This window comes from Caretta caretta, chromosome 6 (assembly GCF_965140235.1).
Source record: "Caretta caretta isolate rCarCar2 chromosome 6, rCarCar1.hap1, whole genome shotgun sequence".
NCBI classification, from domain to species: domain Eukaryota; kingdom Metazoa; phylum Chordata; order Testudines; family Cheloniidae; genus Caretta; species Caretta caretta.
In genome coordinates, this window is record NC_134211.1 from 49,560,605 (window position 1) to 49,588,591 (window position 27,987).

A 27,987-nucleotide genomic window follows, 5' to 3' on the forward strand; every position below is an offset into this window, starting at 1 on the left:
TCCCCACTGCCTGTTTACACTGAAACCCAGGTAAGACCTGAAGTGGCCACCACCCCTACAGAGGATGCTGCTGCCCCACACACCTCGTCTATAGTGGTAACACCACAAGATGCCATGGTACCCCCACCACCTCCTGCTACTGATGAACTTGCTCACTTTCAAGAGTTGTTTCACAGAGTAGCAGAAGAGCTCAAGATTACCCTGGAGGAGGTACCTGAAACACACCACGAGCTTACAGACATCCTGCAAGCTACGACCGCCTCCAAAATAGCCCTACCAATTAATGGGGCCATTATGGAACCTGCTAAAACTATTTGGCAGACCCCAGCTACAATAAAACCCACTAGCAAAAGATTGGACCAAAAATATAGTGTTCCATTTTAGGGTTCTGAGTTTCTATTTATGCACCCTTGACCTAATTCGCTAGTGGTCAATGCGGCCAATCAGAAAAAGAAATACTAACACTTCTGCTCCACTCCATCAGACAAAAATAATAAGACTGGACTCTGGCCGCAAAGTGTATCTTCTTCCACTTTGCAATTTAGAGTAGTGAACTATGTGGCACTCTTAGCATAATTTTGGGGGTCATATTTTGCTAAGCTAATACAATTTATTGATGATGTGTCGGAGGATAAATGACAACAATTTCAAGTAGTGGTGTCCGAGGGCCAGTTGATCTCCCACACAGCTCTTCAAGCTACCCTCGATGCTACGGATGCAGCGACCAGATCTACAGCCACAGCCGTCGTCATGCGGCAGTCCTCATGGCTTGCTTCTTCCTCCTTTCCGAAGGAGATACAGAATACAGTCAAAGTTGGCGACAAGCTCTTCACCGCTACAATCAAGGAGGTCCTTCACTCCATGAAGGATTCCCATGCCACTCTCTGATCCTTAGGCATCCAAACACCTGCCTCAAAGAAGAGACAATATAGATATCAGCCATACCAACGACTGCGTTTCCATACCTTTGCGCAACATCCACCTTTCAGACAATATGATACACAACAATGACATAGGCCCAGGAACCAATGATGTCGCCTCCGCAAACAACGGCAACCCACCCTCCTAACCTAAATAAATTTGAAGTCTTGGTCGAGAGTATAGAAAACCTCACACCCTCTCCAGCGCCAACTCCAACCAACCATTTTTTTGGATGCTGTTTGCGTCCGTTCCTGGCCAACTGGCAAACCATCACTACGGACAGATTGGTCCTGGAAATTATCAGATTGGGTTATGCCATCCCCTTCCTCTCCTTACCTCCCACCCACCCTAACACCCCATCCCTCTTCAGGGACCCCTCTCACGAACAATTGCTCTGTCAGGAGGTACAACATCTCATACATCTCGGAGCAATAGAGGAGGTACCCCTTCAACACAGAGGGAAAGGGTTTTACTCCCACTACTTCTTGATGGAAAAGAAAAGCGGCGGTTGGCGCCCTATCCTCCATCTTCGATGTTTGAACAAGTTCGTCAAGAAACAGAAATTCCTGATGGTTACTCTCCTAATGATAATTCAGACGCTGGAGCAAGGAGATTGATTTTCAACCCTCGACCTCCAAGACGCATATTTCCATGTCTCTATCCACCCTGGCCATCGACGTTTCCTCAGGTTTGCTGTGGGAGCACAACACTACCAGTACAGGCTCCTCCCATTTGGCCTCTCCACCGCACCATGAGTCTTCTCCAAGGTGCTAGCAGTTGTAATAGCACATCTCTGGAAAAAAGGAATCCTCATATTTCCTTACCTGGACGATTGTCTCCTCAAGTCTCCCACTCAGTTAGAAGCGAACCACAGAATTCTTGCAACCCTTCACTGCTTCCGCACCGTGGGCCTGCAAATAAACAAAAACAAATCTACCTTACAACCTACCCAACAAATCAACTTCATCGGCGCCCACCTCAATTCCACCACTGGTGTTGCAATGGGCATCCTTATTACCCAGATATGTGCCAGCCCACAGACTACAGTCTGAGACTCCCTACAGCTCTTAGGACATATGGCCACTTGCATGTTTGTGGTTGCAAATGCTCGCCTGTACATGTGATGCCTTCAGGGTTGGCTAGCCATAGCATACAAACCAAACAAGCACAGGTTAAACAGGTTACTAACTATGCCCCAGTAAGTCAAGGACTCACTTCTCTGGTGGAACTCTCCCATCAACCTCTGCACTGGGATTCCCTTCTGACAAGATCCCCCTTCAATTACCATCATCACAGATGCATCCCTCACAGGATGGGGAACACACATTGGCCACCTCACCATTCAGGGTCTCTGGGCCACTTCAGAAACCAGGCTTCACCTAAATTTACTAGAGCTCTGGGCTGTATTCAATGCCTGCTTCCATTTCCTTCCCATCATCCAAAACTGCCGAATTCAAATCGTGACAGCCCACATCGCATGCATGTTTTATGTCAACAGGCAGGGGGGAGCCCGATAACACTCCCTTTGCACAGAGGCGGTAAAACTTTGGAACCTGGTGCCTTCAACACAATATCTATGTCTCCATCTCATACCTGCCAGGTTCTCGAATACCACCGCAGACGAGCTCAGCTGATCGTTCCCCTGACAGCATGAGTGGGAACTCAACGTCATTCTTTCCGACATTTTCCAGACCTGGATCTATTCGCCACAGCAACAAACAAAAAATGCCAGACATTCTGCTCCAGAACAGGCCTGGGGAAACACTCACGGGGGGATGCCTTTATACTCCCCTTGGACCGAGACTCTCGTGTATGCGTTCCCACCAATGCCTCTGTTACACAGAGTAATTCAGAAGATATGACCAGACAGAGCCAACATCGTTCTCATAGCCCCAGCATGGCCCAGACAACCATGATACCCCTTTCTCCTGCAAATGTCAGTCAAGCCACCCATTCCCCTTCCACCACTCAGCAACCTCCTATCACAATATAGGGGACAAGTCTTTCACCCCGACGTACAATGTCTCCACCTGAGGGCCTGGCTGATCAATGGTTCTCTAATGTGGAGTTAACATGTTCGGACCAAGTATGTACTGTCTTGCTACACAGCAGAACACACAACACATGCACTACCTACCTGCATAAATGGAAACTGTTCACATCTTGGTGTGCTGGCAAACAGACCTCCCCAGTTTCTGCTTCTCTCCCACTGATATTGGATTACCTGTTACACCTTAAAACATCTGGCCTCTCTACGAGCTCACTGAAGGTCTACCTCGTGGCAATCACCGCCTTCCACCATAAGGGTGACAACGTAACTGTCTTTGCCCATCCAATCAGCAAAAGGTTCCTGAAGGGCATCCAGACATTATACCTGGATGTGAAACCACCTGCTGCACCTTGGGATTTACACCTAGTTCTCAAAGCCCTGATGGATACACTCTTTGAACTGACGGCTACTGCTCCCTTCTCCACCTATCCATGAAAACCGCCTTCCTTATAGCCAGATGAGTAGGAGAAATGGGGGGCGCTTAGGGCGGACCCTCCATATACCGCGTTCTTCCACGATAAGGTCACACTGTGCACATCCAAGGTTCTTACCTAAGATACGTTCTCCCTTTCACCTCAATGAACCTATACACCTTCCAACACTTTTCCCAAACCCTCACGCTAATGCCTTTGAAATGACAATGCACAGTCTTGGTCACAGAGCATTATCCTTTTACCTGGATACAACAAAACCATTTAGGAAAACCCCCAGACTTTTTGTCTCTACTACTCTGCACTCACAAGGAAATGCTATCTCTACACAGAGACTTTCCAAATGGATTGCTGACAGCATACACCTTTGTTACCAACTCGGCAAATACACCCTCCTACATCAATTAGGACTCACTCTATCAGCGCTGTCTCCGCCTCCACGGCCTTTCTCTGTAATGTCCCTCTGTCTGACATATGCAAGGCAGCTACCTGGGCATCGGACCTTCTTCGAGTGCTGTCCCTGTGGGTGCGCCACTCTAGATGTTGGTGCGTTCCGGCACCGTTGATTGGAGATTTTCGGTAGCAGTGCCTGGTCGGGACGCAGGCGCCCAGTTGGCATCTCCCATCTCATTGGAATTTTCCTGAGCGCCTGCGTCCCACACCCCCCTCAGTTCCTTCTCAACCGTCCCCGGCTGAGGACGGGACTCGGGGCAGTGCTACTTCTCTTCCCTGGTCTTTGTTGGAAAAAAGTATCAAAGAATATAGAAATAGTTATTAGTTACATCCCAGTTGTTTCCCTTCCTTTAGTGTTGTTACATAGTTAATTACTTAGTTTCAAACAAACAAACAACTTTTTGCTTCAGGCTTGTCTCCTGCTGAGACATTCTCCCCTGCCATTTCTAGTTCACAATTCCAGTGACTTCAGGATTCAAAAAGTGTGTTTCCTGTCAGGACTCCATGCCACGGTCTGAAGGGCACTCACATTGTGTGAACTGCCTCGGGGAAACCCACATCCCTGCAAAGTGCCTCCACTGTACGAGCCTCAAGTCAAGGGCTCGGCGTGACAGGGACCTGCGACTGAAAATGTGTCTGATGGAAAAATCCCTGCAGCCCCTTTTGGAGACGGAGAAAGTTAAACCCGCTCCTACATGCTCCCCGGCCAGATCCGAACCAGCTGGGAGCGTTGCTTCACCCTCTGTGGAGCAGAGGCAAGAAGGACAGCAGTCTCAAGGGAGAGACTCTGACAAGGGTAAGTGGTCTCCCACGAGATCCTTACCCTCTGTGTTGACAGCACCACAGGCAGGTGCCTCAGCCCTTTCTAAAGCCTCAGCCGTGGCTCCCACAGATCGCAGAGGCTGGAATCCAACCTCCCGTACCGGGAAGGTCTCCGTGGAACCAAGCGCTTCAGCTTTAAAAATAGCTGCGGTGCCGACCGCACGCTCTGCCCCTGTGCCAGGAAGAATGTTGGCACCAAGTCTGCCCCGGCACCAGCAGTGGACCCCTTGCAGGGCACCTCCAACAGACCCGCGGCACCGCTGACACTTTCAGTTTCAATTGCTAATGCGCTAGAGCACAGTCCAGGCTCAGCACAGCCCAGGGAGCAGCAGTAGCAGTTCCTCACTGAATGTGATCTGTCAGTGTCACCTGAGCTTAACTCTCCACTCCGAAGAGTGAGCCCTGTGTATCCAGAAGAGCCGCTTTCACCACCTGAACTGGCTACCTTCACTGACAGCAAACCCAATATACAGCAGCAGACCGAGTTCTCCCCACCTGCCTCTTCTCCTCCACTGGACCCTCTTCCACCTCAAGCTACAGTCCTCAGCCACCATCCTCAGTTTCCCTACACTCTTCCCCCCTCCCCCCTCATGGACGGCACTTGGGTTCTCTTACCCTATGCCTTGGCCCCAGTGGTACCCTTGGCCACATCCTCCTACTCCTCAGACCTCTTCCACGAAACCACTACCTGCTTTTGTGCCTCAATCTCCAGCTCCGTCCACTTCTAGAGTACCTGAACCCCCTCCTGAGAATATGAGCTACAAACCATATCCTGACTCACCGACCCCTAATTCTCCATCTGCTCCAGACAGAGCCCTCTTCCCCTCTCCCCCCCCGCCTCCACAGAACATGGACGACTGTAAACAATTTCAAGAGCTTTTCAAGAGGGTGGCACTCAGTCAAGACATCCCCCTAGAAGAGGTTCAGGAGACACAACAAAAACTCCTTAGAATCCTCAACCCTCTGCATCCTCAAAGATCGTGCTTCCTATAAATGAAGCTCTCCTGGAACCAGCTGACACTCTGGCAAACTCCAGCTTCTTTATTACCTACCTGCAGAAAGGCCGAACGTAAATACTATGTTCCTGCTAAGGATCACCCACAACTGAACTCTCTCATCATGGATGCAGTTGCACAAAGGACGAAACAGCCACAATATTGGCCCACCCCACAAGACAAGGACCTTAAATGCCTTAATGTCTTAATGTCTTGGGACACAAGATTTACACGTTCTCCACTCTACAATTCAGGATTGCAAACTACTCTGCAGTCCTCGCCAGCTATGAGTTTGATAACTTCAATAAACTTTTTGAATTTGTCTCCTACATTCCAGAGGATAGGAGAGTGGACTTTAAATCAATTCTGAGCGAGGGCCAATTGATTTCCAGAATGGCCCTACAAGCCTCTTTAGACACGGCAGACACAGCAGCCCGTAATACTGCAACTGCTGTGGTTATGGGCAGATCTTCATGGCTTTCTGCATCTGGCATCCCTAAAGATCTGCAGACCAAAGTGGAGGACCTCCCCTTTGATAAAGACAAAGTATTTTCCAAAAAAAAGATGAACTTCTTCAAAGTATGAAAGATTCTAGAGCGACACTGTGCACCATGGGTATTCACCCATCTCTTCCCAGGAGACAATGATACCAACCTTACCAAAGACCACGCACACAACAATTTTAATCATCGGCCTCAACCCAAATCATATGACATAAATAGGAATCGCTCTAGACCCCCTAAGCACAGACAAAATCAAGCTCAAGCAACCACCTCCCACTTATCCAGGAATAAACAACAATTTTGAAACGTTAGTCAAGGGTCTGCTCAAACACCACTTGATTCCACAGCCTACTTGCCCATTTGGCCACCGCCTCCAGAGTTTCCAACATGCCTGGCAGCGTATTACACAGGATCGCTGGGTCCTCGAAATAGTTCAATCTGGTTACTCTATCCAATTCATATCCTATCCTCCTACCCTTCCCCTTCCCTCTCACGAGCACCTACTTTGCGTAGAAGTGTCTCACAGTTGGAACCTGTGCCGACGCAACATTGAGGGAAAGGATTCTACTCCCATTACTTCCTGACCCAGAAAAAGAACAGGATGCTTGTTTTCATATATTAATTCATCCAGCTCACAATCTGTCACAACCATTTTCAATATAGAGTTCTTCCTTTTGATCTCTCCACAGCGCCGAGAGTCTTTTCCAAAACTCTAGCCGTGGTCGAGGTTCACCTACACAAACATGGGATCACGCTTTTCCCTTACCTGGACGATTTCCTCATCAAAGGCAACTCCTGTGGTGAGACACTTCAAGCTACCATTTCACCATCTCCCTCTTTCACAACCTAGGCCTCCAAATAAACATCCAAAAATCCACCCTGACACCTACACAACAGATCAAGTTCATCGGAGCTCATCTCAACTCAATCCAGAGCAGGGCCTTGCTCCCATAGCACAGATTCCTCGCTATCACGCAGTTCATACGCACGCTCTCTATTTGTCCCAAGACACAGGCAAGAATCTGTCTACGGCTCCTTGGTCCCATGGCAGCCACCACCTTCATGGTCCAGTATGTCAGGCTACATGTGAGATGTCTTCAGGGCTGGCTCAATTTCAATTTCAAACCCAACAGACACATCTTAGGGATGCTGCTAACTTCTCCTCCCAGTGTTCTAGCTTCCCTACATTGGTGGACAAGACCAGAAAACCTCTGCATGTGGGTTTCCTTCCAGTAACAATCCCCAATGCTCATGCTCGCCACAGACGCTTCCCTAATCAGCTGGGGAGTGCATCTAGGGGGGCACAAGGCTGGTGGTCTGCATCAGAGATGCACCTACACATAAATCTCTTAGAGCTCAGAGCAGTGAGGCAAGCATGCCTTCACTTTCTTCCCCTCATAAAGAACAAATCTATTCGGGTCTTAACAGACAACATAGCATGTATGTACTACATCAACAGATAAGGGGGAGCCCGATCACATTCCTTTTGCATGGAAGCCATCTGACTATGGAATTGGTGCATACAACATCAAATACAAATCATCACTTCCTACCTACTAGGCTGCCCCAACACTACTGCCAATGCACTCGGCAGACACTTCTCAACAGAACATGAATGGGAACTGCATCCCATAATACTTCAACAGTTCTTCTCCCTCTGGGGCACCCCGTCAGTAGACCTCTTAGCCACAACCCAGAATCAAAAACGTCAGCTGTTTCATTCCAGAGCGGGACTCGGGACTGCATCCCTAGGAGCATGGAACAACTCTCTCCTCTATGCCTTCCCACCAATCCCTCTGCTACACAGGGTTCTTCGGAAGATCATAGACGACAAGGCCCGGGTCATCCTTATTGCCCCGGCTTGGCCGAGACAGACGTGGTATCCTTACCTACTCCGCATGTCCTCCCATCATCCACGGGCTCTCCCCAACAGGCCAGATCTCCTTTCACAGGACAATGGACCGGTTCTTCACCCCCAGCTCCAAAAGCTCCACCTGACAGCCTGGTTCCTTCATGGTTCCAAACCCATGAACTAGCCTGTTCCGAGCAAGTCCGATATGTTTTTTCCTGCACAGTAGAAAAGACTCCACTCGTAAAACTTACCTGTAGAAGTGGAAGCGATTCGTCCTCTGGTGCTCAGGTAATCACTTAACGCCCAATACAGTGACCCTCCCTAACATTCTAGACTACCTCCTGAGACTAAAACAGGACGGACTTTCGCTCAGCTCCATCAAAGTACACCTGGCGGTGCTTACCACCTTCCACGACCTGTTAGAAGGTTATTCACTCTTTACCCACCCCACCATAAAATGATTTCTCACAGGCCCGCAAAATCTCTACCCTGAAATTTACCCAACGGCAGCTACATGGAATCTTAACCTCGTTCTTCACGCTGTCGTGAAACCTCCATTCGAGCCTTTGGGTACCTCCTCTCTTCTCCCTGTGTCCATGAAGGTAGCTTTCTTAGTTGCAATAACATCAGCAAGGAGAGTAGGTGAAATAAGTGCCCTGATGGCCCATCCTCCCTACGCAATCTTCTCCAAAGACAAAGTCACTCTGAGACCACATCCTAAATTTCTCCCTAAGGTGGTATCCACCTTCAACCTTAACCAACTGATATACTTGCCTGCTTTTTATCCCTAATCTCACAAGACTCCACACGAGGCATCCCTGCATACTCTCAATGTCAGGCAAGCAATTGCCTTTTACTTAGACAGCACTAAGCCATTTTGTAAATTTCCACAACTTTGTCTCCATCACCAAAAGATCAAAAGGTACGGCTATCTCTAAACAACATCTGTCCAAGTGGATCTCTGACTGCATCAGATCCTCTTACTGTATTCAAAATATTCAACTGCCCAAAGGCATTAGAACTCATTCCACTCGAGCTATGTCAATATCTGTTGCCTTCTTGCATAACGTACCCATTTCTGACATCTGTAGAGCGGCGACATGGTCATTTGAACACACGTTTGCCAAACACTATGCTATCACGCAAGATACCACGGCAGACACCATAGTAGGCCATACAGTACTCTCTACAGTACTCACTGCCGCATCTCCAAAATCCCACCGACCATAGTGGGTCCTGCTACACATTCACCTGGAGTGGAGCACCCACGGGGACAGCACTCGAAGAAGAAGAAGAAGAAGGGGAAGTTACTCACCTTGCAGTAACTGAAGTTCTTCGAAATGTGTGTCCCTGTGGGTGCTCTATTCCCCACCCTCCTCCTGTCTACTTTGGAGTGCTAGTATAATTGCTCCACGGTAGAGAAGGAACTGAGGGGGGTGTGGGACGCAGGTGCTCAGGAAGATTCCAACGAGACGGGAGATACCAATGGAGCGCCTGCGTCCCTACCAGGACCCACTGACACTGAGAGTGGGGCACCCACAGGGACACACATCTCAAAGAACTTCAGTTACTGCAAGGTGTGTAACTTCCCCTTACCTTTGCTAATCACTGTGCTCTCATCCACACTGCAGCGTCTGACACCAGATGGGGTAGAGCTGTCTTGTCAACAGCCTTCTTGCCTCATCCGAAGTCCCAACCACCCTAAGGGGTATTGCTTTTCAGTCACCTGAAGTGGAGCACCCCCAGGGACATCTCTTTCTCGAAGAGGTTACCCACCCTATGCAGTAACTGACGTTCTTCAAGATGAGTGTCCCTATGGGTGCTCCACTGTCTGCTCTCCTCCCCTCTACGTTGGAATTTGTAACACACTCCGTTGTAGAGAAGGAACTGAGGCGCCCAGGCTGTGCACACGCTATTAGAACACTGACAGCTCGAGAGGCAGGCACAGCCCGTAGGATTACTGCTGTAGAAATCTCTGATCGAAGGGGCTGGGACGCACCTTGCCCTGAAGTGGAGCACCCATGGGGACGCTCATGTTGAACATCAGTTACTGGACTGGGTGAGTAACCTCCTCTTCAAGAGTGGATGCCAGATCTCCTGTTGCTGTGCTTCCGGCAGAAAGCTGATTCTTCGAGTGCTGTCCCTGTGGGTGCTACACTTCAGGTGTCAGTGACTCCTGGCACTGTCAGTCGGAGATTTACGGTAGTAGTGTCTGTGCGTGTCACACGTGTGCAGTAGGTGTCTTGCGGTGCCATTGGTGTCGCATCTAGCGCATGCAGGACCCGAGCGCTCCAGTTCCTTCTCAACCACCCTTGGCTGAAGACAGAGCTTAGGGGCAGAGTTCATTATTCTTGCCATTGTTCTCTTTTAAAAAAGAGAGCAGTTTAAACAGTCTTTAAAAAGTTATAGTTCGTGTTGGTGCTAGTTTTAGGGGAAAAAAAGTTTACTTAACCAGTTTACCCTCCCCCCACCGGGGTCAGTTAACATCAGAGCTTTAAAGCTCCCCAGGCTTTAAGTGATGCAACTCTTGCCGTGAAGCAATACTTGTTTCGGACGGACACGCTTTGTGTTTCCGATGTCTTGGGGAGATACATATCCTGCAAAAATGTGCCCACTGCAGTAATCTGAAAGTGAGATCCTGGCGTGACCAAGATCTCCACTTGAAAATGATACTGATGGAGAAATCTCTCCAACCAAAGCCAGACCAACAGACCTTCCTCTGGCACCACCCTGCAGGAACAAGAAACGTGCCTTTCTCTAAAAGACCGAGAAAGAGGGTGCAGACGTCACCGCAGAGAGCACTGCGGAAACATAGGCAGTCTCCTGCTAGGTCACTATCCCCGATGCTGACACAGGCTTGGGTGAGCACCTACGATGCTCCGGGCACTTCCAGCACTGCCAAGTCCCGAGCAAAGAAGACTGAGTTGGCCAGATGGCAAAATGCCTCCTCCACGGCACCGAACTCACCCTTAAGGGACCTGGTACTGATTGTCTCCTCAGGCCCTAAGCCTCCGCCTTGGCACCGACATTGCAGTTGGCACTGACCGCACCAAATACATCAAAACCACATCTGAGGGCACCAACAAGAGCATCCCCATTGGCGCCAATGGCACTGACATCAAAACTGCCACAGAATCTACTGCAACAGAGAGACTTGGCTGTGTCATTGGCACCGCTCTCCCCACTACTCAGTACCGAGGGCTCTCCTGTACATTAGAGGGGATCCCCATACTTCTCATGGCACGGTACACTTGTCTGATGATGATGTGTACGAACCATGCACTTTCTCACTGCACCACTCATCACTGAAAGACTGACAACCAGCCTGGAGCCAGATGGGTCATAAATACCCTTATCAGCTGGCTCAACCGTGGTATGGACTACTGTGGACATATATCCATCAATGGCCTTCCCAATGCAGTGGGCACATTGGGAACTGTGGGCAACTTACTGGGGTCTCCACTCCAGGCTACCCATGGCTCCTAGAGATGAGCTGAGGTCTTACCCCATGTCTCCCACTCCACAGCCAACAGAGGCTCAGGATGTTGGGGATGACACAAACAGCCACTGATGAGGAAGTGACATCTCCTGCTTACAATTCTTCCTCCTCCCCGGATGAGGTAATCATGCTGCTACCACCTACCTTGGCGGATGACATCAGGCAGTTCTAGGAACTCTTTAAGTGGGTCAGCCAAAGCCAGGACATCCTGTTGGAGGAAGTGCATACAAACCAACACAAGCTAGTACAAATCTTGTAACCTACATCTATTTCCAAAATCACTCTGCCCATCGATGATGTGATCTTAGAACCAGCGGAGACAGTCTGGCAGATACTGGCCTCAATTCCACTGACATGCGGAAGGGTGGATAGAAAGTATTATGTTCCCACCAAAGGGGCAGATTTCCTCATCTCACACCCAACTCTTTTTGGTGTTCTATGCTGCTAATCAATGTGGCAAACTACAGTTTTGATCGACCCCACGTGACAAAGAACACAAGAGGCTAGATCTCTTTGGACAAAAAATTTAGTCTTCGGTGACATTACAATTCTGAGTCTCCACCTACTCAGTCTTGCTGGCAAAATACAGTTATGATAATTATGGGAAACTCTGCTCATTCACAGCAGAGCTCCCCAAAGAGAAACAGTCACAATTCCAAGACATTGTAAATGAGGGCCAACTCCTAGCTAAAAGAGTCCTTCAAGCGTCTTTGGACGTCGTGGACATGGCAGCCAGAACCACGGCCACAGCCATAGTCATGCACCAGCCATCCTGCTTACAATCCTCTGGCTCTCTTGTTTGAAAAGAGCTTCTCTTTTCAAAGAGAACTCCAAACCCAGGTTGAGGACTTACCTTTTGACTGAGAGAAGCTCTTTTCAAACAAGACAGACAAGGTGCTCCACTCACTCTTCGCACTTTGGAGGTCTACACTCCACCTGCGAAGAGAAGACTATACCATTCAATCAGTCAAGACTCCAGGGCTGACGCCTAACCGTATTTTCCTCTACGACTCAAATGAACCTGAAGTCCCTCCTGTCTTCTGAGGAACACTGCTCTACAGTCACCTGAAGTGGTGCGTGCATTAGATGCGGACACAATGGCACTGTGAGACGCCGACTGTGCACATGTGACCCGCACAGACACTGCTACCATAAGTCACTGATGGGCGCCAGGATGCACCGACACCTGAAGTGGAGCACTCACAGGAGGACACATCTTGAAGAACCTCTGTTACTGCATAAGATGAGTAACCTTCTGTTATGCTCCTAAGTGCTATAGTTGTGATGCAGGTCATCTGTGTTTTATTTCTGGGAAAGTCACTTGACTTCCCTTCCTTCTACAGCTTCACAACCATAAAATTACTAAAACAAAACTTAAGTAGATGTGTATTGTAAATTGTTTTTAAAACTCTGACATCAAATCTGCAAAGGAGTCAATAAATGACCAAACATCTTTCAAGTGGAAGAGGCAGGACAGCTTGAAAAACACATTTCTGTCTTAAATTTTTGTAAAAGACTATTTTATCAGTTGATTTACTTTGTTTCACCATTCTTTGGGTAGAATTAGTTTCACTGTTCCCTTGCCTGGATTGTTTCACCCTGGCTGGAAAGACTCTTGTGTATCAGGAGGTGTACAAAGAAACACATTTTTAAAAATTGGGACATAGAATCGTAGAAATATAGAGTTCATCCCCCCTGTGCTGAGGCAAGACCAAGTAAACCTAGACGATCCATGACAGGTTGTTGTCAAACCTGTTATAAATATCCACTGATGGGGATTCACAACCTCTCTTGGAAACCTATTCTAGTACTTAGCTCCGTTTATAGTGAGAAATTTTTTTCTAATATCTGGATGCAGACTAGGCCCATTACTTCAGTGGAGATGGAGAACAGTTGATGGCCCTCTTTATAATAGTCCTTAACGTATTTGAGGACTGTTATGTTCCCCCTCAGGCTTCTTTTTTGAAGACTAAACATGCTCAGTTTTTTAAAACTTTCCTCCTAGGTTAGGTGTTTCTAAGCCTTTTATCATTTTTGTTGTTTTCCTCTGGACTCTCCAATTTATCCACATCTTTTCTAAAGTGTGGTGCCCAGAATTTCACACTGAACGCCAGCTGAGGCCCCACCCGTGCCAAGTACAGCAGGACCGTTACCTCCTGTGTCTTATACACCTCTATTAATGCACCTCAGAATATTAGGCTTTTTCACAACTGCATCAATTGTTGACTCATTAGATGAGAGACCCTATAATCTCTCAATCTTTTTCAGCAGTACTACCACATAGCCACTTATTCCCTATTTTGTATTTTTCTTTCCTAAGTGTAGTACTTTACACTTGTTTTCAGTGAATCCTTTAATTTTGTTTTGAATTCAGATACAATATTCAAGTAGTAGAAACTTGGAATATTGTAGGTTTAAAAACGTGTGCAACACACAAACCCCTACCACATTTCATAATTGAAGTTGTGTTCTAGCAAACCCATGTATGGTATATTTGTCTACAGTGAGCAAGGGGCATGCCAGGGCCCAGTGTGTCTCTTTGGTCTAGCTGACCAAGATCACTGTCCCCTTCTGTGTAGGTATTGAGCCCAACTCTGGGATGCGTTTACCCACGAACCAAGACCCTTCTCGGTACAGCAGCTGTCCTCCTGCCTTGTGCTAACAGGGCTTGCATGCACCTGCAGAGGGGCTATGCTTTGTGAGGCAAGTGTCTGCTCAAAACAAAACCCCCTGAGAATTTTCACCTCCTTTGCGGTTTGCTGTGGGGTGAAAGTGAGATAGACATCCCTCCAGGTGTGTTTTCTCTCAGCCAGCCCAAGCAGCCAGAGCTTCCCTTCCCCCTTGCTTGCAGTTGGGGAGCATGGCTCCCTATAGGGTTCCCTGAGGCATATCCTGCTTCTCCTTTCCTATGGTCCAGGATTTGAGGAATTCCTCCCCCAGAGCTCAAACTACTGCTGTTACCCCTAGCTCCTTGACTTTGCTGCCTCCCTCCCCCCCATAGGCTTGGGATTGGAGAAGGAAGGAACCCCTCTCACTAGATCAAGCTGATGGGCTCCTGTAACCTTGACCCTCCCCTACGCTTGGAAAAGGGCAGCATCTCCCTTCTGATCCAGGAACCCAAGTGGCTGCTCTCAGTCCTGGCTCCCTCTCTGCTTCTGGTGGAGCAGTGTGGCCACAGGACGGCACCTGGGTCTGGAAGACACAGACAAAGGGAATGCAGTAGATCTAATTTACCTTGATTTCAGTAAGGCATTTGATACAGTTCCACATGGAGAATTATTAGGTAAATTTGGAAAAGATGGGGGTCAATATGAAAATTGAAAGGTGGATACGGAATTGGTTAAAGGGGAGACTACAGCAGGTTCTACTGAAAGGTGCACTGGCAGGCTGGAAGGAGGTTACTAGTGGAGTTCCTCAGGGATCAGTTTTGGGACCAATCTTATTTAATCTTTTTATTACTGACCTTGGCACAAAAAGCGGGAGTGTGCTAATACAGTTTGCGGATGACACAAAGCTGGGAGGTATTGCCAATACAGAGAAAGACCGGGATATCCTACAGGAAGATCTGGATGACCTTGTAAACTGGTGTAATAGTAATAGGATGAAATTTAATAGTGAAAAGTGCAAGGTCATGTGTTTAGGGATTAAAACAAGAATTTCTGTTATAAACTGGGACTACATTACTTGGAAGTAACAGAGGAGGAGAAGGACCTCGGAGTACTGGTCGATCACAGGATGGCTATGAGCTGCCAGTGTGATATGGCTGTCAAAAAAAGCTAATGCGGTCTTGGGATGCATCAGGCTAGGTTATACAAGGCACTGGTGAGACCTCATCTGGAATACTGTGTGCAGTTCTGGTCTCCCATGTTTAAGAAGGATGATTCAAACTGGAACAGGTACAGAGAAGGGCTACTAGGATGATCCGAGGAATGGAAAACCTGTCTTATGAAAGGAGACTCTTAAGAGCTTGGCTTGTTTAGCCTAACTAAAAGAAGGCTGAGAGGAGATATGATTGCTATCTGTAAATATATCAGAGGGATAAATACTATGGCGGGGGAAGAATTATTTAAGATCAATACTACCGTGAACATGAACAAATGGATATAAACTGGCCATCACGAAGTTTAGACTTGAAATTAGACAAAGGTTTCTCACCATCAGAGGAGTGAAGTTCTGGAACAGCCTTCCCAGGGAAGCAGTGGGGGCAAACGCCATATCTGGCTTCAAGACAAAGCTTGATAAGTTTATGGAGGAGATGATATGATGGGATAGCCTAATTTTGGCAATTAATTGATCTTCGACTACTAGCGGAAGATATGCCTAATGGCCTGTGATGGGATGTTAGATGGAGTGGGATCTGAGTTACTACAGAGAATTCTTTCCTGGGTGTCTGGCTGGTGCATCTTGCTCACATGCTCAGGGTTTAGCTGATCGCCATATTTGGGGGCGGGAAGGAATTTTCCCCCAGGGCAGATTGGCAGAGGCCCTGGGGTTTTTCGCCTTCCCCTGCAGTGTGAGGCACGGGTCACTTGCTGGAGGATTCTCTGCACCTTGAAGTCTTTAAACCACACTTTGAGGACTTCAGTAGCTCAGACATAAGTTAGAGGTTTGTTACAGGAGTTGCTGGGTGAGATTCCATGGCCTGCATTGTGCAGGAGGTCAGACTAGGTGATCATAATGGTCCCTTCTGACCTTAGTCTATGATTCTAGGTCAGGCCCAAGGTAGGCAGTTCCTCCTTACAGTGTCCTCTGAGTTAATGTATAAAACACCTGCATTTTATGGGAACTATAGCATCTACTTTTTAAAGTAATTATCCACTTAAGCCATCTATGTTAGTTATAAATGCAATTTAACATCTGAAAGAGCCTGTATCCCGTGATCTCCCCGTTCTGTGCCGCCAGTGAGCAGCATACAGACCAGTTTGTGGACTTAAAAATGTTTGCTATCTTTTCTGCATTTATTGTTTAATTGGGTGGTATTTCTTATATTCTAGAAAGTGGGTAACAGATTGTACAAATCAAACTTTTGAATAGGGTAGTGATCATTTTATGAGTTGTTGCCTAGTCTTGCACTTGCGAAATAGTGGTGTAACTTATAAAAAATATTTAATGTTCCTTATTTTTTCCCCTGTACTTCTAAACTTCTTCATCTTTATTTTGTGCTAATTCTACATTCAAAGAGCTGCCAGGATTTAAAAAAAAAAAAAAAACAACACCACACAATCTCTCCCATCCACCTTGTATATGTCTTAAGCTGCTCCTTTCTCGCCCCTTCTCCCCTCCCCGCTTGTGTCTGATGTAAATTTTTTAAAACTTCCTGACTTTTTTGTGAATCAGGGTCTAGCTGTGCAAACTGTTACAGCTGGAGGACAAAACTGGGAGTGAGGTAATGCTTAAGCGTGCTCTATACAGAAAGCTGGACACACACACACCTTCCCTTGTGTTTACTTTTTCTCCTCATAATACAATAACAAAGGACATTCAATTAAATTTAAAGGGACTTAAAATGCATCTTTTTAGATTCCCCTTGGGGTAAGGGCGATGAGGCCCTTACCCTCCCTGATCTAGTGCTCCTAAAGTGGGCCGGAGCATTCTGCACTCCCTCTTCTAAATAATAATCCTTTGTGTTGCTCTTGACCACCAAAGAGTATTCATATACACCAAGTACCTAATTTTAAACAGCAGCGCACTATGTAACTAGTACTTGCACCTGTACCCAGAAAAGGCAATATCAGCTCTGGAGGGAATTCAGTATATCTGCCTAACAGGTTCAGCCATGCTACCCTCTCCCTCTTCCCTTCATAGCCGGCGTAGCGCTCCAGCTGCCCCGTGTCCCTTAACGGCTAGGGTGTGTATGTCTATACTGCCCTTAGCGTTAGACAACCACGGCTGGCCTGTGCCAGCTGGCGGGCTAAGGGGCTGTTTAACCGGTGTGGCTGTTCGGGATCCGGCTGCAGCGTGAGCTCTGGGGCCCTCCTACCTCGCAGGCTCCTGGAGCCCGGATCTTTACACGGTAGTTAAACAGCAGCCCCTTAGCCCGAGCTGGGGCCAGGCCTGGGTTTTAAAAGCTGTGTCCACCTCCCCCGAAATAGCCTAGAAACTGCGGCGCGGAGCTGCCTCCCCCCTGCCGCAGCGGGATCCCCAGCGTGGGTCGCGCCCCCTCTCTCTGGTCGCCCTCCCGCTGCTCCCTGGGCTGCGAGCGGTTTGCCCCTCCTGCGCCTTCAGTGCTCCCGCCCCGACACCGCCCGTCCCTCCCGCCCCGCCCCGCGAGCCGCCGCCGGGAGGCGCTGCCCAGTGCGGGCGGACTCCGGGCAGAGCCGTCAGCAGAAGTTACCGCGCATGCTCCGCTCGCCGCGCCGCCTCCCCGCCTCGCCGAGTCCTTCCTCCCCGGGCCGCCTGCCACGTGGGGCCGGAGCCGCGCTGCCGGAGGCCGGCTCGCTGCTGGGGCCGGAGCTGCGGAGCAGTCGCCTCCGCGACCCGGGGTGTCTCCCGCGGCCCCGCCGCCGGGCTCGGTGAGGTGCGTGCGATGGAGGTAGTCGGGAGGGCCCCCGAGCCCTGTTGTCAGCGATGGTTTGTCATGTGGCGGGGCGTGGGTAGGGGGCTGCGGAGTTGGGAGGCGTGGGTGCGTTTGCCCCTGGAGCCGTTTTTTCCTCCTCCTGTCGGCTGGAGTTTTGGAAATGGAAAATATGAGAAGTTTCTGCCATGTGGCTCGCATCAGTTAGCCTGGCGGCCATGATCTGTGCGTGTGATGTACTTCACCGCCCAGCCCTTTACAACCTCCTTCCCCCAACGCTTTCACAAGCCTCTTTATTTTCCTGGCGCCCCCATCCCGTGCTTCTCCGGTCTCTTTCTCCCTTCCTGCTCCGGGGATGCTCCGTTTTCCTGTTTTCCCTAGCAATCTTGGTCTTTTCTTTCTCCCCTTTCCCACACTCATTCTTCCGAACCAGCCCCAGTCCTGTGTTAAACTCGGGATACTCCTAAATTCATTCCCATACAGCTTTCCTTGCTCCTTTTTTCCCCCCTGCTTTACATGCGGATCAGAGGGCCTGTGTCGTTTTGCAGTCACAATAGTTGTTGTGTCGTTGGACACCTGGCATCTTGTTTTTGTTTTGTTTTCTGAAGAACATATTCTGATTTTATGGAGGTGTTTAGTCACCTTGGAATATGAAAATTACAGCAGGGAGCAGCCCAAACAGGCAGAGGATGGACTAGGTTGGGGTTCTCAAACGGGGTCATGACTTTTCAGGGTGTCATGTGGTTATTACATGGGGGGTCGCGAGCTGTCAGCCTCCACCCCAAACCCTGCTTTGTCTCCAGCTTTTATAATAGTGTTAAATATAAAAAACATGTTTTTAATTTATAAGCATGGGGGTCGGGAGTCACACTCAGGCTTGCTATGTGAAAGGGGTCACCAATACAAAAGTTTGAGAACCACTGGACTAGGTGATCAAATAGCCCTTTTCATAGAATCATAGAATATCAGGGTTGGAAGGGACCCCAGAAGGTCATCTAGTCCAACCCCCTGCTCGAAGCAGGACCAATTCCCAGTTAAATCATCCCAGCCAGGGCTTTGTCAAGCCTGACCTTAAAAACCTCTAAGGAAGGAGATTCTACCACCTCCCTAGGTAACGCATTCCAGTGTTTCACCACCCTCATAGTGAAAAAGTTTTTCCTAATATCCAATCTAAACCTGCAAGTTGAGACCATTACTCCTCGTTCTGTCATCTGCTACCATTGAGAACAGTCTAGAGCCATCCTCTTTGGAACCCCCTTTCAGGTAGTTGAAAGCAGCTATCAAATCCCCCCTCATTCTTCTCTTCTGCAGACTAAACAATCCCAGCTCCCTCAGCCTCTCCTCATAAGTCATGTGTTCTAGACCCCTAATCATTTTTGTTGCCCTTCGCTGGACTCTCTCCAATTTATCCTTCTTGTAGTGTGGGGCCCAAAACTGGACACAGTACTCCAGATGAGGCCTCACCAATGTCGAATAGAGGGGAACGATCACGTCCCTCGATCTGCTCGCTATGCCCCTACTTATACATCCCAAAATGCCATTGGCCTTCTTGGCAACAAGGGCACACTGCTGACTCATATCCAGCTTCTCGTCCACTGTCACCCCTAGGTCCTTTTCCGCAGAACTGCTGCCTAGCCATTCGGCCCCTAGTCTGTAGCGGTGCATTGGATTCTTCCGTCCTAAGTGCAGGACCCTGCACTTATCCTTATTGAACCTCATCAGATTTCTTTTGGCCCAATCCTCCATTTTGTCTAGGTCCTTCTGTATCCTATCCCTCCCCTCCAGCGTATCTACCACTCCTCCTAGTTTAGTATCATCCGCAAATTTGCTGAGAGTGCAATCTACACCATCCTCCAGATCATTTATGAAGATATTGAACAAAACCGGCCCCAGGACCTACCCCTGGGGCACTCCACTTGACACCGGCTGCCAACTAGACATGGAGCCATTGATCACTACCCGTTGAGCCCGACAATCTAGCCAGCTTTCTACCCACCTTATAGTGCATTCATCCAGCCCATACTTCCTTAGCTTGCTGACAAGAATACTGTGGGAGACCGTGTCAAAAGCTTTGCTAAAGCTGTCACTTCTGCTTCAGAGAAGCTTTTAAGGATCTGATGTGTGTGTATGCACACGTGTGTACACTTGGAGAACAAAAAGGATACAATCTTTACAATTTCGGGTAGACACAATGGGTCTGGGAACCTTTTTGCAGCCCATCAAAACAATGTATTGCCTATTGGCTGAACTACCTCAGTGCTGCTCTTCATTGGCGTTAATAATCCTTTAGCTCACTGACTAGAGGTCTAAGTTTCGGAAATGAACATGCAAGAACTTTCGTCCATCTGGATATGATCAGCTGACAGTCATGGCCTGTGTGTGTGTATGTGACTACACATAGTTAAAGCATGGAGTAAATATTGAGCCATTGCTTATTACGCTGTCCTGCAATAGTGTTCAAAAAGCACTGCTAAACTAATGGTTGGCGATGGGGCAAGTCCAGCATCTCAAAAAAACATTAGAGCTGTATACCATTGGAAGTGAAATCTCAGTTTTTCCAGCAGCATACTGCATTGATTTTAGTCTTGTCACCCAATTAAGTACCTAAACATAAAATGACGGTTTGATTATGCTCTTCATCCTTCCCTGTACTTCCCAAAATATTACTGAAGTTACTCTTTTGGTAACCTCAGGAGCCAGAAAGTGATTCTGTGACTCTAATACAACTTTAATAGCCATTTCCTCTTTGAGAACTTGGAACCCTGCTTTCCACTGGAGTAAATCCTTAATCTGTAACTAGTGCTTTGTGAAATAACAGTTGCTTAAATCTTGTGATGAGAGTGGAGGAGAAAAAAGCAACATGGTAATCAGAATAAGGTGATTGTAAGATCTAATATTTTATTATCTTAGTGACTTTGCTGGAACAATACAAAAACATCCAGTACTGTGAACTTAAGGGTTGGGCAATTGGAAGGAAGAAGGTGCTGCCTTGCTCGTTAAAGATAACTATTTACAAGTGAAACCCAGTGTTGGAAAAATGCTGTCTGCTTTTTAATTGTATGACAAACCCTTCTGAGTTATTGCACTGTGTTAAATGTTTCTTTAACATCATTCTAATGTAAACAATTTCCACCAGAAATTGTCAAATTGCTTTTTTTAAAATCAGATACTTAAAAAACAAAAACATCAAATCTGTGATTGTGTTGGAAGGTAGTGTCAGAATGAAAAAAGCAAAGAATATCTGATGTAAAAATCTCAACCATCTCATGAAAGCTTTGGGCATCTTATGTTCTTGGCACCACTGTACATCCTAAACTGAAACACGCTGTTGTAGGTCTGAGACTGGCTAACTTTTGAAAAAACTTTTCAGGCATTTTCACTAACCATGCAGCGCAAGAAGGTAGACAATCGCATTCGAGTGCTAATTGAGAATGGAGTGGCTGAGCGACACAGAACACTTTTTGTTCTAGTTGGAGACCATGGGAAGGATCAGGTAACTGTCAGCCTAGGACCAGATATTTTCAGTGGCTCTTTTTAGTTAATGTACAGTCTGAGTCTAGAGCAGTGGTTCTTAACCCACAGCCCAATCAGCACACAGCTCTGGCCCATGTGACATCCTCAGGGCCACACAGGTATATATATAGTGTGTGGATGTGGCCCACATAACACATGGAGAGCTGAATACATGGCCCACAATGGTAAATAAGTAGAGGTATAAATAATTTGCACCTTTCATAAGGAAAGAAACTAATTTCTAGAGTAGCAGAGATGAGAATCTTACCTGACAAGTAGACATTGAGTTAGTATATTTACAGAAAAACTTCTCTAAGAATGAACAGTATACTATGTATTGTACCTAATAAGGCTGTAAATGCTGTAGAGTGTGATATTTATGTTCGGACAAACCATAAAATAATAGAAACAAGGATTATCAATAATGCTTGGAAGGATGTAAATATTAAGCATCATCTGCTATTTTAAAAAAGCTCAGGAAAGAAAATAAAGCAGGTAAAATAAAGAAGAATCTGAACTCTTTCTAAAGGAAAAAGACACTACTCCCTAACAAGGCTGGTGAGAGTTTCCCCTTCATTTAATTTAAATTGGTAAAATTATCCTAATGTTCTCCTACAAATTGTCACTTTTGTGACTCAAGCCAGGTGTTATCTATCCAGTTATCTTGCAAGGCTCACCACAGTAGAAATCCTGCTGGAGTAATTTGTAGAGGCAACATTGTATGGAAAGATTTCGCCCATACATCTTCCCCTTTGGGCTCTCAGTGGATGTTCTAGTGAGAGAGAATGGCGAGCACTGCCCAAATTCAGACACCCCCATCTACTATATAGGGGTGGAATGTGCTGCCTCTGCAATGCTGCTGGTGTGTGCTGATGCAGGTTTCAAGAGACATGGGGAAAAGTTACCTTTGTTTAAAAGTCTGCCTGTGCAATAGATGGTGAAGGCCTTGTCTAAACGCAAAAGTTGTATAGTTTTAAATATGCTGCTACTATACTATACTCTACTAATATAATTCAGGTGGCGCAGACCATCTCCTCAATATAGACTCATTTATAGCTTATTCCTATAGAGAAAGGAGAATAAACCATACCAGTATAAAGCACCTTTATAGTAATACAACCCCTAATGTGGATGCACTTATACTGGTATAACTCAACTGATTAAAAAAAATGGCACCCCTGATTGACAGCTTGTACACACCGTTTGTACACCAGGCCTAAATAAGCGGTTACAAACAAGTTATTTGGAAAGAGACACCAGTTTGTCTAGTAACTAGTTACCCATCCTTTCCTCCTTTATGCAGCGTGTAGCTAGACGTTCAGCATACGTACAAACCTTGTGATGTTTGAGATTCATCTGCTTTGTACGCAGAATGCTTTTTTTCTATGTCAGCTATGTTTTTAAAATATGGCAAAGTGGAACTATATAGGAAGGAATAATTGAAGCAAAAATTGGTAGCCCTCACTTTGCACAGTTCTGCTTTAGTGGCTTGATGGGGTTTGCACTGTCCGTCCAGACTTTAGAAAGGATTCCCTTTCCCAGCAATTCTGCTCCAGGTTATAATCTGTAGCATGTCTTATATGGGGTTCATGTTCTGATGTTTTGGGGGTCAGTACAAGGTGCTGGATGTGAGTTGTGCCATCTCTTACCTCCTGCTAATACTGAGAACTTGTACAATATGAGTCTGTCTCAAAAATCTGATATTTTCCACTTGGGATCTAAAAAAATGTTTCACTTCATGATTATCTCCTCTCAATGCAGCAGTGATTAATGTGCCTTTGTTTTGATAGGTGGTTATACTCCACCACATGCTATCTAAAGCAACTGTGAAGGCCAGACCCTCAGTCTTGTGGTGTTACAAGAAGGAGCTGGGCTTTAGCAGGTAAGAGGTTTTTGTCTTTCACTCTCCGTGGGGAGTCTAATTGCACTCCAAGTTGTGAAGCTGATCTAAGGGAGCTTCTTCTCAGGTCAGCTGTATGTAGGTTGCTTGTTTCAATTGAGTGGAGAAACTAAGCTAAATCCTGTGATGATTGTACAAAAGTTTCAGTGTAATAGAATTGTTTGTTTTCACTTGAATAATGTAGCAGAAGTATGGGGCTGGGAGCCACGAACTGCTGAGTTCTAATCACAGCTCCAGTGCTGAGTCTGTGGCCTGGTGACCCTCTTTACCTTAGTTTCCCCCCCTTACATAACTTTAGTAACATTTAGGCATGATCTATACCTAAGCATAGGTTGACCCAGCTGTGTTTTTCAGGGGTGTGACTTGAGCCCCGGTATAGATACTCGTAGGCTGACAGAAGAACTCTTCCATTGACCTCGCTGCTGCCTCTTGGGATGGATTAACTACAGCATGGGAAAAACCCCTTCCCTCGCTGTAGCGAGTATCTACACTATGGCACTACCATGGCACAGCTACGATGCTGTAGCACCTGTAGTGTAGACAAGCCCTTAGAATTGAATGCAGAGTGTAGGCCCTCATGTCAAAACTTCGACTTTAAGGGGGGATTAATCCCTGGATCTGAATCTGTACCTACAAATATGGGTTCAGAATCAAAAGGGGGCCTGTTTTGGGGATTTCTTTCAGATTTGGCTATAAGACAACTGAAATTTTTCAAGATAAGTTGATCCTATTTGATTTCTGTGATTTTTGGGTTGAAATCTCCTAGGAACAGTTGATGAGTCCAACACTGTGTAACCCAAACATTACCCCTGGTTTACCCTAGAGCCTGAATTCTGGAACCCCCTTTTTAGATCTGAACCAGATCTCAAACAGCCTCCTCAGCCCAGCCCTCTTTCCATGACAACTCCCATATAATTGTTTTTTTTTTTTTCCCAGCCACCGTAAAAAGCGAATGAGACAACTACAAAAGAAGATTAAAAGTGGAACTTTAAACCTAAAGCAGGATGACCCTTTTGAGTTGTTTATAGCAGCCACAAACATTCACTACTGCTATTACAATGAGACCCATAAAATTCTTGGTAACACCTTTGGCATGTGTGTACTCCAGGTAACAAATTTATCATTTAGCTTAAAAAAAAAATTACACTAGAATGAGAGTCTTCTTTCCCCTGGGCCATTTACTGCCTTTCTAGAAATTTAAATGTCTTACAGGAGAAATCTGTGTCTTGCTTGTATTTTTCAGTGGTGATGGCTCAAGGTATTTTGCATGGCTTTTTGTGAGCACAGTGGATTTGTTGGCAGAATTAGAAGCAAGAAAACACTAATGTTATAGAAGCTTGCCTTCCAGAAATATTAGAGAGAGAAGGTGGGTGAGGTAATATCTTTTATTGGACCAACTTCTGTTGGTGAGAGACAAGCTTGGTGCTCTCACCAACAGAAGTTGGTTCAGTAAAAGATATTACCTCACCCACCTTCTCTCTAATTTCCTCCGACTGACACGGCTACAACTACACCGCATACCTCCAGAAATGTGTTTTATGGTAGTTTGATTCCTGCTAGCTGATGCCAGTTGTCTTGGAAGACTCACAACAACTTTGAATTTGTTCGTTACTAGGATTTTGAAGCCTTGACTCCAAACCTGCTGGCTAGAACTGTTGAAACAGTGGAAGGAGGTGGAATTGTGGTGATTCTCCTCAGAACTATGAACTCACTGAAGCAGCTGTATACAGTGACCATGGTATGTTTGATTAACAAGCACCTCTGATCCTTTTCCACACAGTGGTGGTCCAGAGTCTCCAGACATAGTGCGTTTCTCTTCGGCTTTATATTATATGCTGAGTCATCATTTAAGTGGTTCTCTCCCCCCACCCCCGTACTGTTATTTCTCTGCTATTGTGTGTGTGTCTGCCATTAGGCAGTTCTGCTTAACAAGGTGACTTGAATTCCTCCTAGACTGAGGAATCAAATGTGAGGACGCATCATTAACAACTTAATTCTTTAGATATAGAATAAGGATTCAATTCTTCTCTGGGAGCTCAGTGTGACACGGTATTAATGATCTCGGTCTGGGCACTATACAAGCAAATGGAATGTACAATTTTACCTTTCTTTCCAGGGTGGGCACATTTGCTAGAATTTTATTAACTTGGAAAGAGGAGCTCAATTTCCCAAATTCATACCTACTGTTAAGTAGGAGCAACTTCACTACTGATAAAATCTCTGAAGTGCAACCTGTTTATGCTGAATATATTCATTTTTCAGCTAGGGAGTTTCACTAGTCGTAATTGAGTTATCACTTGAATTGGAGAATCAGTTTTTTCTAGCTTCACTTATGAGGCATACATCATCGATATTCAGCCCCTGCATGACTGGGCCATAAATTAGACAGTATGATGCAATCACATAAAGTTCAGGGAGTAGATAGGGCTGGCGTGGAAATTAATGCTGGGAAGAGTAAAAAGGTATTATTTTTAAAGAGGAATTTGGAAGGTGGAGGAGATGACTGATATACAGGAAAAGAAAGTTCTGTGCCGGGGAAAGGAGAAACATAGTCAAGAATGGATGGAGACAAAGGAATGTTTGATAGTCCATATGAATTATATTCCATATAAGCTGTGCTCTAACCCAGAGATTCCTTCATGTTTCAGACTTGTGAGACTCAGTGATCTTTGTCTTGTTGTTTCAGGATGTTCACTCACGCTACAGAACAGAGGCACATCAGGACATAATAGGGAGGTTTAACGAAAGGTGGGTTGTTAGGAGCTTGAAAACCTAAGCTAACAAGTCTGCATGTGCAAGAAAGGTATCCACAGCAGGGTCTTGTTTCAGGATTGGCACAATGTCCTGTTAACTTAGAATAATGTATGTGCCTTCTTATCACAGAAGTGGCTGCACTTCGCTAGTGGGGGAGTTGTGTATGTACGTATAACCTTTGCATGTCTTACAAGGGATATTGTAGAGCCTAATGAGTTAATTTTTGTGACGTGCTTTGAGATTCTTTGATGAAGGGCTCTGCAGAAGCACAAATATCAGAATGACATTCTCCCATTGTTGTGGCTCTTGATGACACTCACAAAGCCCTTCCATGGCTTAAAAATATGAAAACGTTGATGCTTGGCTTCTCTTTATGGCATTTGATCAGTCTCTTGTAAAAGCCAAGAAATCTGCCTTACTATACTGAATAAAAAGTCTTCATTGCTATGAGGATAGATAACTAACACCATCTTTCCCCCTGGGAAGAATATAGAATGTTCTTTAGCATGTAGCTGGTGGATGTGTGGTCTCTTGGGTAAAACGGAATCAACAACCAGTAGGAGGGCCTAGAATTTTACGTTGATGGGTACATGTAACTACTACCTTGGGGTCAAGAGCTGCCTGTTTACACTGATATTTTCAAATTAATCATCATGTCATATTCTGAGGCTTTCTTGAAAGATCACCTTAAGTTGGTGGAATGGAGGTGAATGTCTCTGGTTTATAGAACATTCAGCCGTATAACGGTGGGGCACACCAGGAACGTTAAATAAAAGGGGTTGAGCAACGAACTTGTCTCAGCCAAGCTATAAAACTGTGTAAAAGCAGGACCAGATTGTAAATGCAGCATCTGGAGAGAAAGGGAGCCGGGGTAAACAAGCTACCAAAGGGGTATGGTGCCACCGGTGCTGTATCTGAGCTGGCTTTTCTCTAATCATGCAGGTTCATTCTGTCTCTGGCCTCTTGTAAGAACTGCATAGTGATTGATGATCAGCTCAACATCCTGCCAATTTCTAGTCACATTGCAAACATAACACCAGTTCCTCCACAGTCTCAGGTAAGTGCATATTATGTATTTGAGTCAAATAGCCTCTTCCAAGGCAAAGATGCAAACAGTAGTTTAAAGTTTGATAAGGATGAGGTTCTTCTTCCCCACTAAATACCAAGAATTATTCTAATCTCAGACTAAAAGAGGACAGAGCCAATTCTAAATTCTGGACGTGAAGATTCAGCTGCTTCTGATATCTGGCAAGCAGTAGCCATCTAGGTGCTGTCGGGAACAGTGTCAGTGATTCAGCAGAAGGTGCTCCTTTGAATCATTGCTGAAAAAGTCCATTAGCAGCTTAGGAAGTATTGTGCTGCTGGCAATGTCAGCTGTCAGATGAGAGGTTGATCACTTATGGTGGCTGAATATCTTTTGGCATGTTTTACAAATGTATGGGGGTTTAGCTCTCTGTCCTGAGAATATTACTGTCTGGGTAATTCTGGTCACCAAAATTCTCTGCAGTATGTTGGATGCTTCTCCTTACTTCTTGACCTAAACCGTTGAATAGTATTGCTGTTATGCACTTCCTGCATTTCACTGATGAAAGAAGCGTCTGTGTATAATCTGCAAAGTTTTGGAAGTATGGGGAACAGAAGGTGCTCTAAACTTGTACATCACTATTGACAAGAGAACTTTGAGATATTTGAGTCCTGAGAAGTTCTGATCCATAGCGTTGTGGTATCAGTTGATAGTACTGCAAAACCTACTACTACTGTTCTTCTCCACTGAACTTTG

At 46.3% G+C, this 27,987-nt stretch overlaps 2 protein-coding genes across 3 annotated transcripts in view; one reads left to right on the top strand and one right to left on the bottom strand.

Moving 5' to 3' along the window:
- Positions 1-261: 261 nt before the first annotated feature.
- On the bottom strand, positions 262-18,266 carry LOC142072522 (uncharacterized). Of its 2 annotated transcripts, none has more exons than XM_075129502.1 (5): positions 17,861-18,266; positions 8,065-8,242; positions 3,818-4,136; positions 1,746-1,832; positions 262-907 (listed from the first exon to the last, which is right to left on the bottom strand). In XM_075129502.1, the coding sequence occupies exons 1-3, from the start codon at positions 18,239-18,241 to the stop codon at positions 4,081-4,083; spliced, it is 615 nt and encodes a 204-aa protein (XP_074985603.1). In that variant the 5' UTR covers positions 18,242-18,266; the 3' UTR covers positions 262-907; positions 1,746-1,832; positions 3,818-4,080. The 2 variants fall into 2 exon arrangements, with proteins under 2 accessions (XP_074985603.1, XP_074985602.1); XM_075129501.1 differs by having other exon boundaries at positions 262-911.
- NAT10 (N-acetyltransferase 10) overlaps positions 17,923-27,987 on the top strand; it is a 35,712-nt gene continuing 25,647 nt past the window's right edge. The window contains exons 1-7 of the mRNA XM_048852836.2: positions 17,923-18,043; positions 21,411-21,533; positions 23,344-23,435; positions 24,390-24,561; positions 25,069-25,191; positions 26,140-26,201; positions 27,150-27,264. Coding sequence (XP_048708793.2) covers positions 21,426-21,533; positions 23,344-23,435; positions 24,390-24,561; positions 25,069-25,191; positions 26,140-26,201; positions 27,150-27,264 — 672 coding nt within the window. The 5' untranslated portion in view covers positions 17,923-18,043; positions 21,411-21,425. The remainder of the gene's footprint in view (positions 18,044-21,410; positions 21,534-23,343; positions 23,436-24,389; positions 24,562-25,068; positions 25,192-26,139; positions 26,202-27,149; positions 27,265-27,987) is intronic.

Bases quoted from the DNA above. Each gene is read 5' to 3' on its own strand.
- LOC142072522 (XM_075129502.1), bottom strand. From the start codon at position 18,241: ATGCGAGCCACATGGCAGAAACTTCTCATATTTTCCATTTCCAAAACT. The intron at 8,243-17,860 runs GTAACTTCTGCT...TCTACTGTGCAG, and splicing joins CGGCGAGCGGAGCATGCGCG to GAAAAAACATATCGGACTTG. The intron at 4,137-8,064 runs GTAAGGATACCA...TTTCCAACAAAG, and splicing joins TGGGAGGACATGCGGAGTAG to ACCAGGGAAGAGAAGTAGCA.